Genomic DNA, 15679 nt, shown 5'->3' on the forward strand with positions numbered 1-15679 from the left:
ACACAAGATGTGGAGGTGCCTTAACTGGTGGAGGGGATGAGTCGGGTTCTTATCTACGGCTGGCTACCTCACCAGCCCCTCCCAGAATGCAAATATTTATATGCGGCTGAAAAGCAGCTTTTATTGGAGCCCTTTCAGAGTACTCAGCCATTAACTCTCTCAGCTGTGCTCAGCGCTCCTGGGCCCAAGAAGCAAGACCTGAGATTTTTCTTGGGAGCAGGCCAACCCTCTAGGCTTCTGAACCCCTAACTCCTGCCCCCACCACTGAGTCAGGGAGGTGGCCAGTGCATGCGAAGGACATTAGCCTAATTGTCCCTTCAGCTGTGGAAGCCTGAGACGCTAGATTAGAGGCCTGTGTCACGTCCAAAGTGGGGGAGGCCCCAAGTGAGACTCACTCCACCCCTGTGCTAATGAATCAAACTACCTTTCCGGAGGAGGCTGACCTTTCCGGAGGGTCCCTGCCCTGCCTGAAACCCATCCCAGGCTCACACAAAGAGGCCTACTGCACTTCTGAAGTAGAATTAGCGCAGACAGCTCCAAGCCAGCGGGGCCAGAGCAGGCCTGAGGTCATTCTGCAAGTAGAGGATCGGAAGGGGCGAAATACACACACAGGTGAGACAACTGCATCCAGACAGAGTGATCTCAGATCCTTCCCTGCCCAATCCGGACGCAGACTGCTCTCAAGCACCTGACTTAGCTTTTCTGCCCTTCAGTCTCCTCATCAAGACAGAACTACTGTAGGAGTTAATGTATTGGCACAGGTTCTTACACAGTGCTCAGACTTGGCCCAGGAAAACCATCCATTTGACAGCAGGCTGTGTGTTACCTCCCTTCTCTCCCCACATCCCTCCCCCCACATGACAACTCCACACACCTAGACAAGGACATCCATGGGGAGACTATAGCCCCTCAGGATCCCTTACATAGCAATTGCAGTCTACTTGAATGACTTACCCTCTAGCAGGACCACAGCTCCCACAATAAGCAGCCCTGGTCCCCAGCTCTGCCTCTGCCGCATCCTGCTCCCACTCAGTGCATTCCCTCGTTCTCCGAGGAGCCACCTGGGTCTCCCTGGCTCCACCCCAGCTCCGCCCCCAGTCAACTAAGAGTCAGGTGTTACTTTTCCTGGGCTAGAAGGAAACCGACGGCTTGGGGCGGTGGTTGTGTGGTCCTTACACCTCTCTGGACTTCTGGCAATGGCCACACTCCCCCAGTTCAAATCCCAGTTCCCCCATTTACTGCACCGGTAACTTTAAACAATGAAGCTGTTTCTGTCTTGCCTGAAAAACTCCAGGGCTTTGGGGGGTGGGAGCTGGAGAGATGACTCAACACCTAGCAGCACTGACCCCATTTGATTCCCAGAAGCCATAGGGCAGTGCATACCACCTGTAACTCCAGGACCAGGGGATCTGACACCCTCTTCTGCCCTCCCAAGTCACCAGGCGTATATGTGGTGCACAGACATACATGCAGGCAAGACACTCACATACACAGAATAATAGTAAGAATTTCAAATTGGTCCCATCAAGTGGACTGGAAGGAATGTTGCTTTTTATTATTTTTTTAAAAGATTTATTTATTAAGCATACAATGTACTGCTGGCAAGGAAGGCACCAGGTCTCATTACAGATGGTTGTGAGCCACCATGTGGTCGCTGAGAATTGAACTTGGGACCTCTGGAAGAGCAGCCAGTGCTCTTACCCTCTGAGCCATCTCTCCAGCCCCTATTATTGTTTTATCAATTATTTATTCTAGAGAGAGGGCAGGCAACCTGTGATGGCTTTTTCCTTCTCCTATGTGGTTCTCAGAGTTTGAAATCACATGGCCTTTACCTGCTGAGCCATTTCACCAGGCTTGTAAACAAAAAATATTTAGGGAGCTGGCACAAAGACACTTGCCACCAAGCCTAATGACCCGAGTCTGTTTCCTGGGACCCACATGATGGAGAAAGGATTCTTGCAAGTTGAAGTCTACACACACGTCATGGCATTCAGCACGCACACACACTCATAAATTTTAAAAATATGTCTGGGGTTGCCGGGCAGTAATGGCACGTGCCTTTAAACCAGGCAGGCAGATCTTTGTGAGTTCAAGGCCAGCCTGGTCTACTGAGTTCCAGGACAGCCAGGGCTACACAGAGAAACCCTGTCTTGAAAAAAAGAATCTTAAAAAAAATGCCTAGGGGCTTGGAGAGATGGCTCATTGGTTTCTTCACGGGCTGCTCTTATGTCCTTTCCAGGCACCAGGCACACATGTGGTGCAGACACAGGCATACACATAAAATAATTTTTTAAATTCTTTTAAGAAGTATTTATGGTCGGGAGGTGGTGGTGCACGCCTTTAATCCCAGCACTCAGGAGGCAGAGGCAGGTGGATCTCTGTGAGTTCGAGACCAGCCTGGTCTACAAGAGCTAGTTCCAGGACAGGCCCCAAAGCTACAGAGAAACCTTGTCTCAAAAAACAAAGACAAAAAATAAATAAATAAAAGATGTATTTATGTATTATGTATACAGTTCTCTGCCTGCATTTATCCATGTCAGAAGAGGGCACCAGATCTCATTAAGAATGGTTGTGAGGCCGGGCGGTGGTGGCGCACGCCTTTAATCCCAGCACTTGGGAGGCAGAGGCAGGCGGATCTCTGTGAGTTCGAGACCAGCCTGGTCTACAAGAGCTAGTTCCAGGACAGGCCCCAAAACCACAGAGAAACCCTGTCTCGAAAAACCAAAAAAAAAAAAAAAAAAAAGAGAGAATGGTTGTGGTTGCTGGAAATTGAACTCAGGACCTCTGAAAGAACAGCCAGTGCTCCATTTTTTTTTAAAATTCTTAAAAGCCCAGCATAGTAGTGTACGTCTGTAAGCCTAGTACCTGGAGGCGGAGGCATAATTTTGAGGGTTTTTTTTGGTTTGTTTTTGACAGAGAAACCCTGTCTCAAAAACAAAAAACAAAAAACAAAAAACCCAAAAACCTGACGTCTAGACCATTTACTTGCCTCCCTCAGGACAAGGCCAGGTAGGTTTCACACATGTCCCGTGTTTGCTTCTGGGGCCACATGTGCAGAGCTCGGTCTCATGCCAGCGTTGCGCTGTCTTACAAGTGCTGGGCTGGAGGTTAGACCCGTCCAACTCCTCACGTAAGCTAGCTCCATCCAGGAACCCTGACCCCAGTGGTGACACCTGTGAGCTGAGTTGGCTCCTGTGGACTCAGAGCGGGAGACAAGGGCTAGAGTACAGCCCAGTGGTGGCGCTCCTGCCTAGCAATGTGAGCTGTGGGATATTCCCCTCCCCCAACTCTTCCCCGTATTAGAGATGTAGTCTCCTGCGCATTAGCTTCTCTGAATCTAAGCTTCCTCACCAATATAGAAACAATGGTGGTAACTACCTCAGACAATTACTTTGAGGATTAAATTAACTACCAGTTTCTTAGACAATGTTTGGGATGTCAAGTCCTTGGTATACACTAGGAAAAACAGAGAGAGAATCTGAGCCTGGCCCTCTGCAGGTGTTAAGACTGGCTCAGGTTGTTAGGTGAGGTAGCTGCAGAGGTTCAAGTTGGACTACAGAAGAAATTCCAAGCAAGCTCGGCCTCCAGGTGTGTGGCAGCCCCTCCTACGACAGGAGTCTGAGCCCTAGGCAGCCAACGCAAGCTTGTTTCCTGGACGCAAACTTGTTTCCTGGACGTGGGGGCTGATGTGCCAGATTTTGCTGACATAAGCATGCTAGAGATGATGCAGCCACCCGTCCCAGACAGGCCCTCCATCGCACTCTGACTCATCCCAGTTCCAGAGAAGGCAATAAGGAAAGACCAACACCCCAAAGGATCCCTGGCAGACGGATGCTTCAGACTTGACCAACTTAGGAAAATTTATTGTTCAAAACCATTCTCTTTAGCCAAGAGCAGAAAGCAGTCCTTGAGAAGAGAACTTAGAGGCACGTCTGGTCATTGTCCTATGTGTGGTTATGGAGGGGGACTGGAATGTAAGGAGTAGGGCCTTCTACAGACCCACACATGACCCTCTTGAGCAAGGCTCATGTGCCAAGGCAAAGCAGGTTACGTTAGGCTGGCACAAGGTGGGATCTCAGTGCTTTTTGGCCTTGTGTTCTGGCGCCTCCTGGAAGCTAAGCAACATCAAACCCACATTGATAGCATAGGTGGTGATGCAAACGATGCAGAAATCGTGGAGCACAAAGAACAGAATCCAGGCCAGGTAGACAGAACCAGCGAGGGACACCAGGGAACTCAGTACCAGGAGGACGGAAGCCCAACGTCCCCTCAAGCAACCTGCAAAACAAGAGAGGATCATTAAAGGCACATCTAGAACATTCCTCTCCAGTGTCAGAGAGCAGCTGCATCTGCTGAAAGTTCTCTACGACAGGATCCAGTGGGCCTTATGTGTTCACTAACCCTTAGGACCCAACAGTAAATTCTCCTGCTGAACTCTGTATGAGATGAAACATGAGTCACCTTTGGAGTCGCCTCAAAAAGAGTTTATAAGCTGAGCCAGGAAGTGGTGGCGCACACCTTTAATCCCAGCACTCGGGAGGCAGACACAGGCAGATCTCCATGAGTTCAAGGCTAGTCTGGTCTATAAGAGCTAGTTCCAGGACAGGCTTGGACAGGCCTCAAAGCTACAGAGAAACCCTGTCTCAAAAAACAAAATGAAACAAAAAAGAATTTGTAAAATGGCTGTGTTTTCATAGGCCTATAATCTTGGTACCTGGGATATGGAGGCAGGAGGCTCAAGAGTTCAAAGTCGTCGGGCGATGGTGGCGCACGCCTTTAATCCCAGTACTCGGGAGGCAGAGGCAGGCGAATCTCTGTGAGTTCGAGACCAGCCTGGTCTACAGAGCTAGTTCCAGGACAGGCTCCAAAGCCACAGAGAAACCCTGTCTAAAAAAACAAAAAAAAAAAACAAAACAAAAAACAAAAAAGAGTTCAAAGTCAACCTAGAATGCATGAGACCTTGTCTCAAAACAAGTTGGTCCTAACACTTGGGAGACAGAGGCAGGAGGATCTCTGCAAGTTCCAGGCCAACCTGGTCTACATAATGAATTCCAGAGTAACCAGGGCTACATAGAAAGTTCCTGTCTTTTTTTTGGGGGGGGAGGAGGGGGGAGGCTTCGAGACAGAGTTTCTCTGTGTAACCGCCCTAGCTGTCCTGGAACCAGCTCTATAGACCAGGCTGGCCTCGAACTCACAGAGATCTGCCTGCCTATGCCTCACAAGTGCCTACACCACTACCACCTGACAAAAGTTATTTATTATTTTTATTACTTTTTAATATATGAGTGCTTTGTCTGCCGCTATGTCTACATGCTAGAACAGAGAATCAGATCCCAGTATAGATGGTTGTGAGCCACCATGTGGTTGCTGGAAATTAAACTCAGGACGTCTGGAAGAGCAGCCAGTGCTCTTAACCTCTGAGCATCTCTCCAGAGCCAAGAGAGATCTCTGTCTTAAGAAAATTAAAAGTCAGGCAGTGGTGGCGCACGCCTTTAATCCCAGCACTCGGGAGGCAGAGGCAGGCGGATCTCTGGGAGTTCGAGGCCAGCCTGGTCTACAAGAGCTAGTTCTGGGACAGGCACCAAAGTTACAGAGAAACCCTGTCTCAAAAAAAAAAAAAAGAAAGAAAGAAAGAAAGAAAGGAAGGAAGAAAATTAAAAACTGGGGGCTGGAGAGATGGCTCAGTGGTTAAGAGCATTGCCTGCTCTTCCAAAGGCCTTGAGTTCAATTCCCAGCAACCACATGGTGGCTCACAACCATCTGTAATGAGGTCTGGTGCCCTCTTCTGGCCTGCAGATATACACACAGACAGAATAAATAAATATTTAAAAAAAAAAAAAGAAGAAAAAGTTTATTAAAAAAAAAAGAAAAGAAAATTAAAAACTGGCCAGGCAGGCGGTGGCTGTGTATGCCTAGAACAGAGCGAGTTCCAGGAAAGGCACCAAAATTATACGAAGAAACCTCTCAAAAAACCATCAGGTGTTGGTAAATGCCTTTAATCCCAGCACTTGGGAGGCAGAGGCAGGCAGTTCTGAGTTTGAGGCCCAGCCTCAGGTAGAGAGTGAGTTCCAGCCTTGGCTATGCAGAGAAACCCTGTCTTGGGGGTGGGGGGAGGAAGAAGGAAAAGGAATTGATATCATAGGAAATCTTTGAGAGCCCTACCGCCTCTGGCTATCTAAACTACGGCAACCCTGCTAGTGTCTTCCTTTCTTGTCCCCTTGTGATGAGGTTGTTCAGTGATTAGCTGTCAACTGTCTGGGTCACTAAGACTTGGGGTGGTGCTGATCTGGCTTAGGAAGATAGGTCAGGAAGGGACAAAGCCACTCACCTAACAACAGTTGTATGGTGTAAAACATGCAACCAAATATGCTGTTGGATTGGTTGAGGACGCTGTCGGCTCCTAGCACATGCTCCACCAGCCCAAAGCCACGGCCCCACCTGGCGGGAGGGAAAAAACCCAGGGAAGTGTGGTCAACCTAGTGCCTCCTGGAAAAAAAGCGATTAGCAAGACTCTCCACCCACCAGGAATCCAAAGGTCAGTGACCCTCTGGTGTGTCACTGACTCTATCCTGGTCTGTCATCATAAGCCATTAGTAACTTCAGGAGCTAGTGAGATGGCTCAGCTAATAAAAGTGCTTACTTCCAAGCCTGTCAACTGGGCGGACTCCTCCAGACCCACGAAGTGGGAGGGAACCACCTCCGATTTCCACGTGCATGTAGTGGCATGCACATGCAACCCCACAGACAAATAAATGGGAAAAAAATGTTTTTATTTTTTTCGGCCTGTTCGCGCTTTATGGTGACCACTCAGAGAAATCTGGAGCACAAATCTGTTTGTTCCCTCGCCACCAACATCCGGTCCTCCAGCACAACCAGAGTGAGCCACCTTTGTCCCTGAGCAGAGCAATGACACCACCTCCTGTCATTCCGCATCATCCTCAATCTCTGTATACCATTCTGCCCTGCCTCCTCCAGTTTTCCAATCACAGTTCGCTGGCATCCTCAGCCTTCAAATCCCCGTATCTCTGAATGGTCCAGGCCCTGTGCACGTCTGAAACTCTTGGGACAGCACTCTCAAATTGTCCGTTTTGCGGACCCTGCGATCCCAGACTGCAAAATCATCCGGCAACCTGGCCGTCAGGTACACCTGGCCTTCAGGGACTCCATGCTTTCCATTTCTGCACGCACCGAGAGGAGAAGACGCGTGAACAGCTGATGGAAGTCCCCACGTCGCAGAGCGCGCGGTAGTCCTCGTCGCGGGCGCGCGCCGCCTTCACGTGCAGCGCGTACAGTGAGAGCGCGAAGCCGGCGAGGCAGAGCGCGAACCGCACGCGTCCCGGGTTCCTCCAGGTGGTGCCCATGTCGTCGACTGTACAGACCACCAAGAGCTGGAGGGAAGAGCCCGCCACGGGGCGGGGGCGGGGCCGGGCGGGGCCACGCCCCTCAGGCCCGAAGGTTGGCCGGCCTCGGCGGGCATCCTCCTATCCAATTGATCGTTCTTAGGCAAGGCAGCTAGGGATGCTGGGCTGGTAAACAGGTTTAAGGGACGTAAGGAATCATTGGTACGGCTGCTGCCAGGCATGATGGGAATCGTAGTCGGAGAGACTGAAAGAGCTCAAGGGAAATGGAGTCTCTAGCGTTGTGAAGCTGGTATTAACGTGACGGTGCTCAGACGTTCTCTATGCCAAGTCCTGTTTTATGCATTTAGCATGTCTAGAGATTAACGGACAAATGGAACGCAGCGAAAACTGTGATGCGTTTCAGGAAGTATTTCCCCTGAAATTATTTCAGATGCCATTCGGCTTTAAGCCGAGCTTCCAGGTCGCCGCCAGCCATCCCTCGCGCCCCACCAGCGCCTCTTGTGGGCGGAGCGCGCCCTTCATCTCACAATAAATTCCGTTATCTTGGCCACACTGCTGGCAGTTTCCTAGACCTTGGCACTGATGTGGTACCAGCCTTCTTAGCAAAACTTGAGCCGGAATCAATCCAACAATCCCTCTGATATTATTTCCCCTTTACAGATATCCCGGCTATCGAGGACCCTTCTCGTCATCCTTCCCGCACCAGCTCCCTCTACCTCTCTCCCCTCCTGTCCTTAATCTAATCCCTTCACAGTGAAGTTTAGGGAAGATTTTACATTCCCAGTCTTCTTTAACTTCTTTCTTGCTACTCACATAATAAATGAGCTGCCCCTGAACGTTCCCCTGACTCCTACTGCAAGTATGGCAAGACGTTTAGCCCAATGGTTACTTCTAGAGACTTATGGTTTGACCTCCAAGTGGTATTAATTGCTGCTCTCAATAATCTTATTCCTTGATAGATGCCTTCCTCCTTGACCGCTTGTTCTCAAATCTACTACTCTTATGTCAGAGAATGTGGTAGGCACAGCATCGGTTTCCAAAGATGCTTAGAACTTGTGACTGCGTTAGGCTGTATGGCAAAAGGGAATTAATGATGCATAGAATTAAAGGAGGCATCCTGATCTTTTATTTTATTAGTGTTGAGGCCAGCCTGGTCTGAAAAACGAAAAGTCAGGACAGTCAGGGCTGTTACACAGAGAATACCTGTTTCAAAAAACAAAAAAGTATTCATTTTCTTTTCTTTTTTTTTCTTTTTTCTTTTTTTTTTTTTTTTTAGTTTTTCGAGACAGGGTTTCTCTGTAGCTTTGGAGCCTGTCCTGGCACTAGCTCTTGTAGACCAGGCTGGCCTAGAACTCACAGAGATCTGCCTGCCTCTGCCTCCTGAGTGCTGGGATTAAAGGCGTGCGCGACCACCGCCCGGCTCATTTTATTTTCTTGCCATAGATTTTTACTATTGTTTTAGGATTAGCATACAGAGTAATGGGTTTTATCTAGGCATCTCTGTACATATGGACTTATAGTTCATCTATTTATCCCCCCATTAATTCTCCTCTTCCCCCTCATGCCTCCCAGATAGTTCTCTTCTTCCCCCAGTTATCCCCTTTTCTGCTTTCCTAGTATATGTTTTCTGTTTCTTTATTTCCCGTCTCACTTATTTAAGGTCTCTTCCTTTTATTTCTGTAGACGGGGTCTATGTAGCACTGCCTGTTCTAGAACTCTCTACATAGATCAGCCTGGCCTAGAACTCGCAGACATCAACCTGCCTCTGCCTCCAGAGTGCTGGGATTAAAGGGATGCATTTCTGTGCCAGCTAAGATCTTTTCCTTTCCTTCTCAAGGTCTCATTTCCAGTTATGACCTGCAGACAAACAAGCCAAAATAAATAAATGCATACAGGACAAGCTAGGCATGATGGTAAACCCAGGAGGTGGAAGCAGGCAGATCAAGAATTCAAGGATAACCCCAACATAAACTACACGAGTCTCTGCCTCTAAAACCCATAAACAAATAAGCCAGAGCTACTACCCTGGATCATTATGCGGGTCCAATTTAAACATGAAAGCTCACAGGAAAGAGTCACAGGGAAGTAACCAGAGGAGAAACCGAGGGAGTCCTGAGCTAGTAGTGACTGTCAGTGGCATTGAGAAACAGGGAAGGGCAAAGAAACAGAAAGAAACAGATCCTCCCTAGAGTTTCTAGAACAGTCTCGCCATACAGCTCTGGCTGACATAAAACTTTCCCAATAGTCCTACCTCAGCTTCCTAAGTGCTGGGTCTACAGATACGTCTCATTACATCTGGCCAGAATTAACTAATTAATCAATTGATACTGCGCTCAGGGGAGCCAAGGAGGCTGTGGATGCATGTGTAAGGACTGAATGAAGCCCTAAGTGAATGTGTATTGTTGGTATGGTCATAGCCATCTCAAGGACCAATGCCCCAGACCCATGGGAAGTTGGCAAAGCTTGCTCAGTCCTGGGGTGAGGCTCAGGGAGATGGCGAAGTCTTCCTCTAGTCCAAGGGGACGTGCTGACAGTATGTGCAAGTATGGATGTTTGAGAACAATTGATCAATGTGAGCACAAACTAGCAGCTGCAGCTCCACCTACCAGATGTTACAGCCTCCCACAGACTCCTCCTCCCGAGACTAACTCCTGTCCCTCTGCTGTACACGATAAACTCTCTGAGGTCTGAGGATTGGGGAGGGAGGGTGGGCTTTGAGCAAGCCCAGTCTGTGTGTTTGTGTGTCTACTCTTTCTTCATCCCTTCATTGCCCCAGTCAGGTTTCTGGGACTAAGCCATACGGGATTCGGTGATGTGGTGTTGTGCAAACCAGTCTCAATCCTTTGATTCCCCTCAATTTTCTTGCCTCCAGTTCCCTAGTACGAGGATCACAGACCAAGATCACCAGACCCAAAAGACTGTTGATACTTTTATTTTGGCCTAGTGACACCTGTTGATGTCTATTTTACTGTTTTGCTGTTTACTCTTTTGAGGTCTTTGCTCTTTGTTCTTTGGGGGGCCCAGCACCCAGATCCCAAATAAATCACACACGAAATCTTATTCTTTCTTATAAACGCCTGGTCTTAGCTTGGCTAATTTCTTACCAACTTTTCTAAACTTGCATTGTCCTGACCACCTTTTTTTGCCTCTGGGTTTTTTCCTTCTCTTTTATTTTTGTGTAATGTTACTTTCACTCTTTTTTTTTTTTTTTTAAATATTTATTTATTTATTATGTATACAATATTCTGTCTGTCTGTATGTCTGCAGGCCAGAAGAGGGCACCAGACTTCATTCCAGATGGTTGTGAGCCACCATGTGGTTGCCGGGAATTGAACTCAGGACCTTTGGAAGAGCAGGCAATGCTCTTAACCACTGAGCCATCTCTCCAGCCCTGTTACTTTCACTCTTAATCCTTGGCTGGCTGGGTGGCTGACCCCTAACACCCCCCATTCCTTCTTGTACCTCTTCCTTAGTTCTCCTCCTATTTATACTCTGTCTGCCAGCCCCGCCCATCCTTGCTCCTGCCTTGCTATTGGCCATTTAGTTCTTCATTAGACCATCAGGGGTTTTAAACAAGCAATAAAAATCACAGCTTCACCGGGCGGTGGTGGCACACGCCTTTAATCCCAGCACTTGGAAGGCAGAGGCAGGCGGATCTCTGTGAGTTCGAGACCAGCCTGGTCTACAAGAGCTAGTTCCAGGACAGGCTCCAAAACCATAGAGAAACCCTGTCTCGAAAAACCAAAAAAAAAAAAAAAATAAAAAAAAATAAAAAAAAATCACAGTTTCACAGAGTTAAACAAATGCAGCATAGACAAAAGCAACACATGCTTATATCATTAAACAAATGTTCCTCAGAATAAATAAAAGTAACACACCTTAAAATAATATTCCTCAACAGACACCTATATCAGACTTCTGAACTAAAGAAAATCAGAAATATTTAGCTAGATGAGATTGCTCGGCAGATAAAGATTTACCTGCTGCACAAACCTGATGACCTGAGTTGAAACCCCTGAACCCACATGAAGCTGGTGTGAGGTCAGAATAAACTTTGAACAAACTCTGCAAGATTCTGACCAGTGAACTAAGGCTTGCTGAAATCCAGTGCCTCTGTGTTGACACTGCAGCCTCTCCCCGTTCACTGCCATTGCCTGGCTGAGTCCCCCCGCTATTACCTGCTTCCTGACAGCTGGGCACAGTAGTTTCTAAAGATAAAATGGCTTTGTGTGGACAAACAACTCCAGGATGGAGAGACTGTAGACTTCCCTGAAGCTGTATTAACTTCCTCATTCTCAAGCCTTTCACTTGCCTCCATTATGATCCCCAGCTAACCTCCTTTGGCAGAACTTCTTTCCCACGGGAGAGTGTCTGTTCTTTGATGTTTGAAATAACAGTTCTTTCTGTTGAGGTCAAACTCTGGTCTCTTTCTACCTTTTTTAAAAAAAGATTTATTATTTATTATGCATATAGTGTTGTGCCTGCATGTACGCCTGCAGGCCAGAAGAGGGCACCAGATCCCATTACAGATGATTGTGAGCCACCATGTGATTGCTGGGAAGTGAACTCAGACCATCTGTAAGAACAGCCAGTGCTCTTAACCTCTGAGCCACCTCTCCAGCCCCTCTTTCTACCTTCTGTCTCTTTACTCTGCACCCCAAAATATAACAGGTGGAATGACAGAACTGTAAGCATGTGGCTAGTAAGGAAAGGGATCCTGGCAGTTGGGGGCCAGGGAATAATGAGCGTTACAGCTTGGATGGAAGAGTATTCCGGCCGCTGGGAGCCAGGAATAGCATACGTACAGCATAGCAGCTTACAGCCCTGCTCTAGGGAAGGTTTCCCCAAAGTGACAGCACTGCTCAGACAGGAGAGGGCTTCCCCAGAGAAGTTGTTACAGTTTGGCTCCAGTGCCCCACAGTGTAACAACTCTGCTAGGCTAGGAGGTTTCCCCAGAGATAGTGTTACAGCCAGGCTACACTCTGCTCTGCTAGCTCTTCTGTCTCTGCTTCCCCAGTGCAGTTGTAACAACTCTGCTCTGTCTCTGCTCCAGCAAAAGAAGGTCTTCACCCTAACCTCATTCAAGAGATTTCTTGGGAGGGAAGAACCAGGAGATTGGCTGCCTCTACCAGGTGGAAGAAGAGCAGCCGCAAACTGACAGGTGCAGGGCTTATATAGGGCTTCTTAGAGGCGAACTTTTCCCAGGGAGAAGAGGAGTTGGTTAGATTTCCCTGCTCAGAGATTGGTTAGTTTAGTTGATCAGGGGCAGAGGTGGCTGATTTCAGGGCCAAACTGTGTTTCTCACACTGGTGTTATTTAGTTTTTTGGCTCTAGTTTTGGGGCCAGGGCATATTTCTCTCACTGACTCTGATTCTAAGGCCAAAGTACATTTCCTTGGCTCTGGTTTCAGACTCAGGATGTATTTCTTTGGTACTGGGTTTGGGGCTAAAGTATTTCTCTCACTGGCACGGGTCTCAGAGCCAGGGTGGCTTCTTTCACTGGCTCTGGTTTCAGGGCCAGGGTATGTGTGTGTGTTTTGGTTGGCCCTTTTCCCCTACAAGAATCAACTCCATTGCCTGGTCTATAAGAGCTAATCCCAGGACAGACACCAAAGCTACAGAGAAACCCTGTCTCGAAAAACCAAAATAAAGAAAGAAAGAAAGAAAGAAAGAAAGAACTCCACAAAACTGTTCTCTGATCCCCACATGTGTGTGCACACCTCTACTTCCACATATGCATCACACACACATTTTTTAAAAGAAAAAGAAAACTAATTTATGATGTTGCAAACTACCAAACCTGTGGCAAATTGTTATAACAGCTCATGGAAATGAATACAGGCAAACAGGATTTCGGCCTTTTTCCGAACTCTTGTTATCTGTTGCTGACTTCCCTTGGATTAGAAAGAGTGGTGTGAGAAGGAGAAAGACAGGAGCCACAGCTGAGGATGATGGTGCAGCTCTGTAATCCCAGCACGTGGGAAGCAGAGCCAGGAGGATCGCTGCAAATTTGAGTCTAGCCTGGTCTACAGAGTAAGTTTCAGGCTAGCCAGAGCTGCATACCGAGGCCCTGTCTCTAAAAGCAAAACAACAAAAAGGTGGAAGCTACAGTTATTTTATGATTCAGCCTCATACGCCACACCACTTTTTCTGTCTTACCTAATTGGATCAGTTCATTCCTATTCAACATGGGAAGAGACCACATTACGTGTAAGGTTGAGGACCTCCTATCAATACCTAGTAACCACAAACAACCATAAAATAGCAATAACAATTAAGTAATAATAAGTCAAAACAATAAGAAGTGATATTGGACCAGGCAGTGGTGGTACATGCCTTTAATCCCAGCATTCAGAAAGCAGAGGCAGGTGCATCTCCGTGAGTTCGAGGCCAGCCTGGTCTATAGAGTGAGTTCCAGGACAGCCAGGGTTACACAGAGAAACCTTGTCTCAAAGGAAAAGAAAAAGTCATGTTGGTGGCACACATCTGTAATTCCAGTGCTTAAAGGACTGAGTCAGGAGGATTGTAAACTTTGGGCCAGCCTGAGTTCTGAGTTATATAGTATGATCCTGTTTGAACAAGACACACACACACACACACACACACACACGTATATATAGTGGAATATACTATGTAAAGATGTGTTGCATTTGTGCTGCATTTGTTTAACGATGCAAAGATGTACTGGTTTTGTTTATGTTGCATTTTTTTAAGTAGATAAAGATATGTTGATGTTTTACTTTGTCTGCCTAAGGCACCTGATTGGTCTAATAAAAAGCTGAATGGCCAATAACAAGGTAAAAGAAGTTTAGGTGGGGCTGGTGGCAGAGAGAAAATGGAGCCAATCAGCTGGGGCTCAGCAAGCTGGGGGCCAACCAGCCCGGCACAGAGGAACTAGGAAAGGTGATGGACAGCGGTTAGATAAGGTAATCAAGACTCAGCGCAGCACGAAGACGAACAGAAATGGGTTGTTCAAGCTAAAAAAAAAAAAAAAAGAAAGAAAAGGCTAGCTAGAAACAAGCCTAAAACTAAAGCCAAGCATTCATAAGCGTGCGCAGGTTTTCAGGATTTTTTTTCTTATCTTTATTTAATGTACATGGGTGTTTTGCCTGCGTGTGTACCTGTGCGAAGACACTGGGACTCCTGGAGCTGGAGTTACAGGCAGTTGTGAGCTGCCATGTGGGTGCTGGGAAGTGAACCCGGGTCCTCAGGAAGAACAGCCAGTGTGTTTAACCACTGAGCCATCACTCCAGCCCCGCGTGTGCAGTATATGGATATATATAATCTCCACAGTGCGCATGTTATTGGTGAGAATAGTACAGACAAGAAATGGGTGATAGGGGGCTGGAGAGATGGCTCAGAGGTTAAGAGCATTGCTTGCTCTTCCAGAGGTCCTGAGTTCAATTCCCAGCAATCATATTGTGGTTCACAACCATTTGTAATGGGGTCTGGTGCCCTCTTCTGGCCTGCAGGCATACATGGAAGGAATGCTGTATACATAATAAATAAATAAATATTAAAAAAAAAAGAAATGGGTGATAGCTGGGCAATGGTGGCGCATGTCTTTAATCCCAACACTTGGGAGACAGAGGCCAGCCTGGTCTACAGGGCGAGTTCCAGGACATTCAGGGTTACACAGAGAAACCCTGTTTCAAAAAAAGAAAAAAGGAAAACAAACAAAAGACAAACCCTAAAACTAACTAAAACAAAACCAAAGAAACGGGTGATAATGGTCCAGGCAAGAGAACGCAGAGTGAGGGAGATGGAAGCGACTGGTATTTTAATTAGGATGGACAGTGTGAGCTTCATCCATTTGAGTGAAACCCCGGGGGAGATGAGGAAACATGTTATGTGGATATCTAGGGTAACGGTGCTCCCTGCAGAGAGATCAGCCAGTGAGAGGTGGAATAAGCCCAATGTTTGGCGAACCACTGAGAGGCCACGGGTGTGACTGCAGTAGAATGAATGCGGGAGTGAGGACAGAGAAGAGAGAGACGAATCTTTTAATCTTTCTGTGTCCCAATTCTAGCTTCTGTAATAGGAAGACGATAATAGTACCCATCTGATAGAAGTTACAGCACTTGGAAGAGTGCCTAACCACCTCTAAGCTTCCAATGCGCCGGCAGCTTTATGAACAGGAGCTAAGGACGTGTGTGCCCCACCTAGATAGCCGGCAGCTGCACCCAGTCCCTGCGAAGCCTTAGCTTAGAGTCGGGTTAAACGAGGTGAAGCGGTCGCCAGACGCCTCCGCCTACTGGCTGCTGCAGTCGCCGCCTGGGGTGGCTCCCGTCCACGCTGCAGCCACGTGACCCGCAAGTC

General features: G+C 47.6%; 2 protein-coding genes across 3 annotated transcripts in view; both read right to left on the reverse strand.

The window, feature by feature from the left end:
- The window catches only part of Prss53 (serine protease 53), a 4830-nt gene extending 3803 nt beyond the window's left edge, over positions 1 to 1027 (reverse strand). The window contains exon 1 of the mRNA XM_075972406.1: positions 955 to 1027. Coding sequence (XP_075828521.1) covers positions 955 to 1018 — 64 coding nt within the window. The 5' untranslated portion in view covers positions 1019 to 1027. The remainder of the gene's footprint in view (positions 1 to 954) is intronic.
- Positions 1028 to 3842: 2815 nt separating this feature from the next.
- Positions 3843 to 7421, reverse strand: Vkorc1 (vitamin K epoxide reductase complex subunit 1). 2 transcript variants are annotated; one of them, XM_075972409.1, is made up of 3 exons: positions 7189 to 7421; positions 6329 to 6438; positions 3843 to 4278 (listed from the first exon to the last, which is right to left on the reverse strand). In XM_075972409.1, the coding sequence occupies exons 1-3, from the start codon at positions 7359 to 7361 to the stop codon at positions 4076 to 4078; spliced, it is 486 nt and encodes a 161-aa protein (XP_075828524.1). In that variant the 5' UTR covers positions 7362 to 7421; the 3' UTR covers positions 3843 to 4075. The 2 variants fall into 2 exon arrangements, with proteins under 2 accessions (XP_075828524.1, XP_075828525.1); XM_075972410.1 differs by lacking the exon at positions 6329 to 6438 and having other exon boundaries at positions 3976 to 4278.
- Between the last annotated feature and the right edge of the window lie 8258 nt (positions 7422 to 15679).

Source organism: Microtus pennsylvanicus, chromosome 5 (assembly GCF_037038515.1).
Source record: "Microtus pennsylvanicus isolate mMicPen1 chromosome 5, mMicPen1.hap1, whole genome shotgun sequence".
Lineage (NCBI taxonomy): Eukaryota > Metazoa > Chordata > Mammalia > Rodentia > Cricetidae > Microtus > Microtus pennsylvanicus.

Excerpts from the sequence above, each read along its gene's own strand:
- Vkorc1 (XM_075972409.1), bottom strand. The coding sequence starts at position 7,361 with ATGGGCACCACCTGGAGGAACCCGGGACGCGTGCGGTTCGCGCTCTGC. Across the intron at positions 6,439-7,188 it reads TCACGCGTCTTCTCCTCTCG|GTGGGGCCGTGGCTTTGGGC; the intron begins GTGCGTGCAGAA and ends CCCTCCCGCCAG. Across the intron at positions 4,279-6,328 it reads CACCATACAACTGTTGTTAG|GTTGCTTGAGGGGACGTTGG; the intron begins GTGAGTGGCTTT and ends CTTGTTTTGCAG.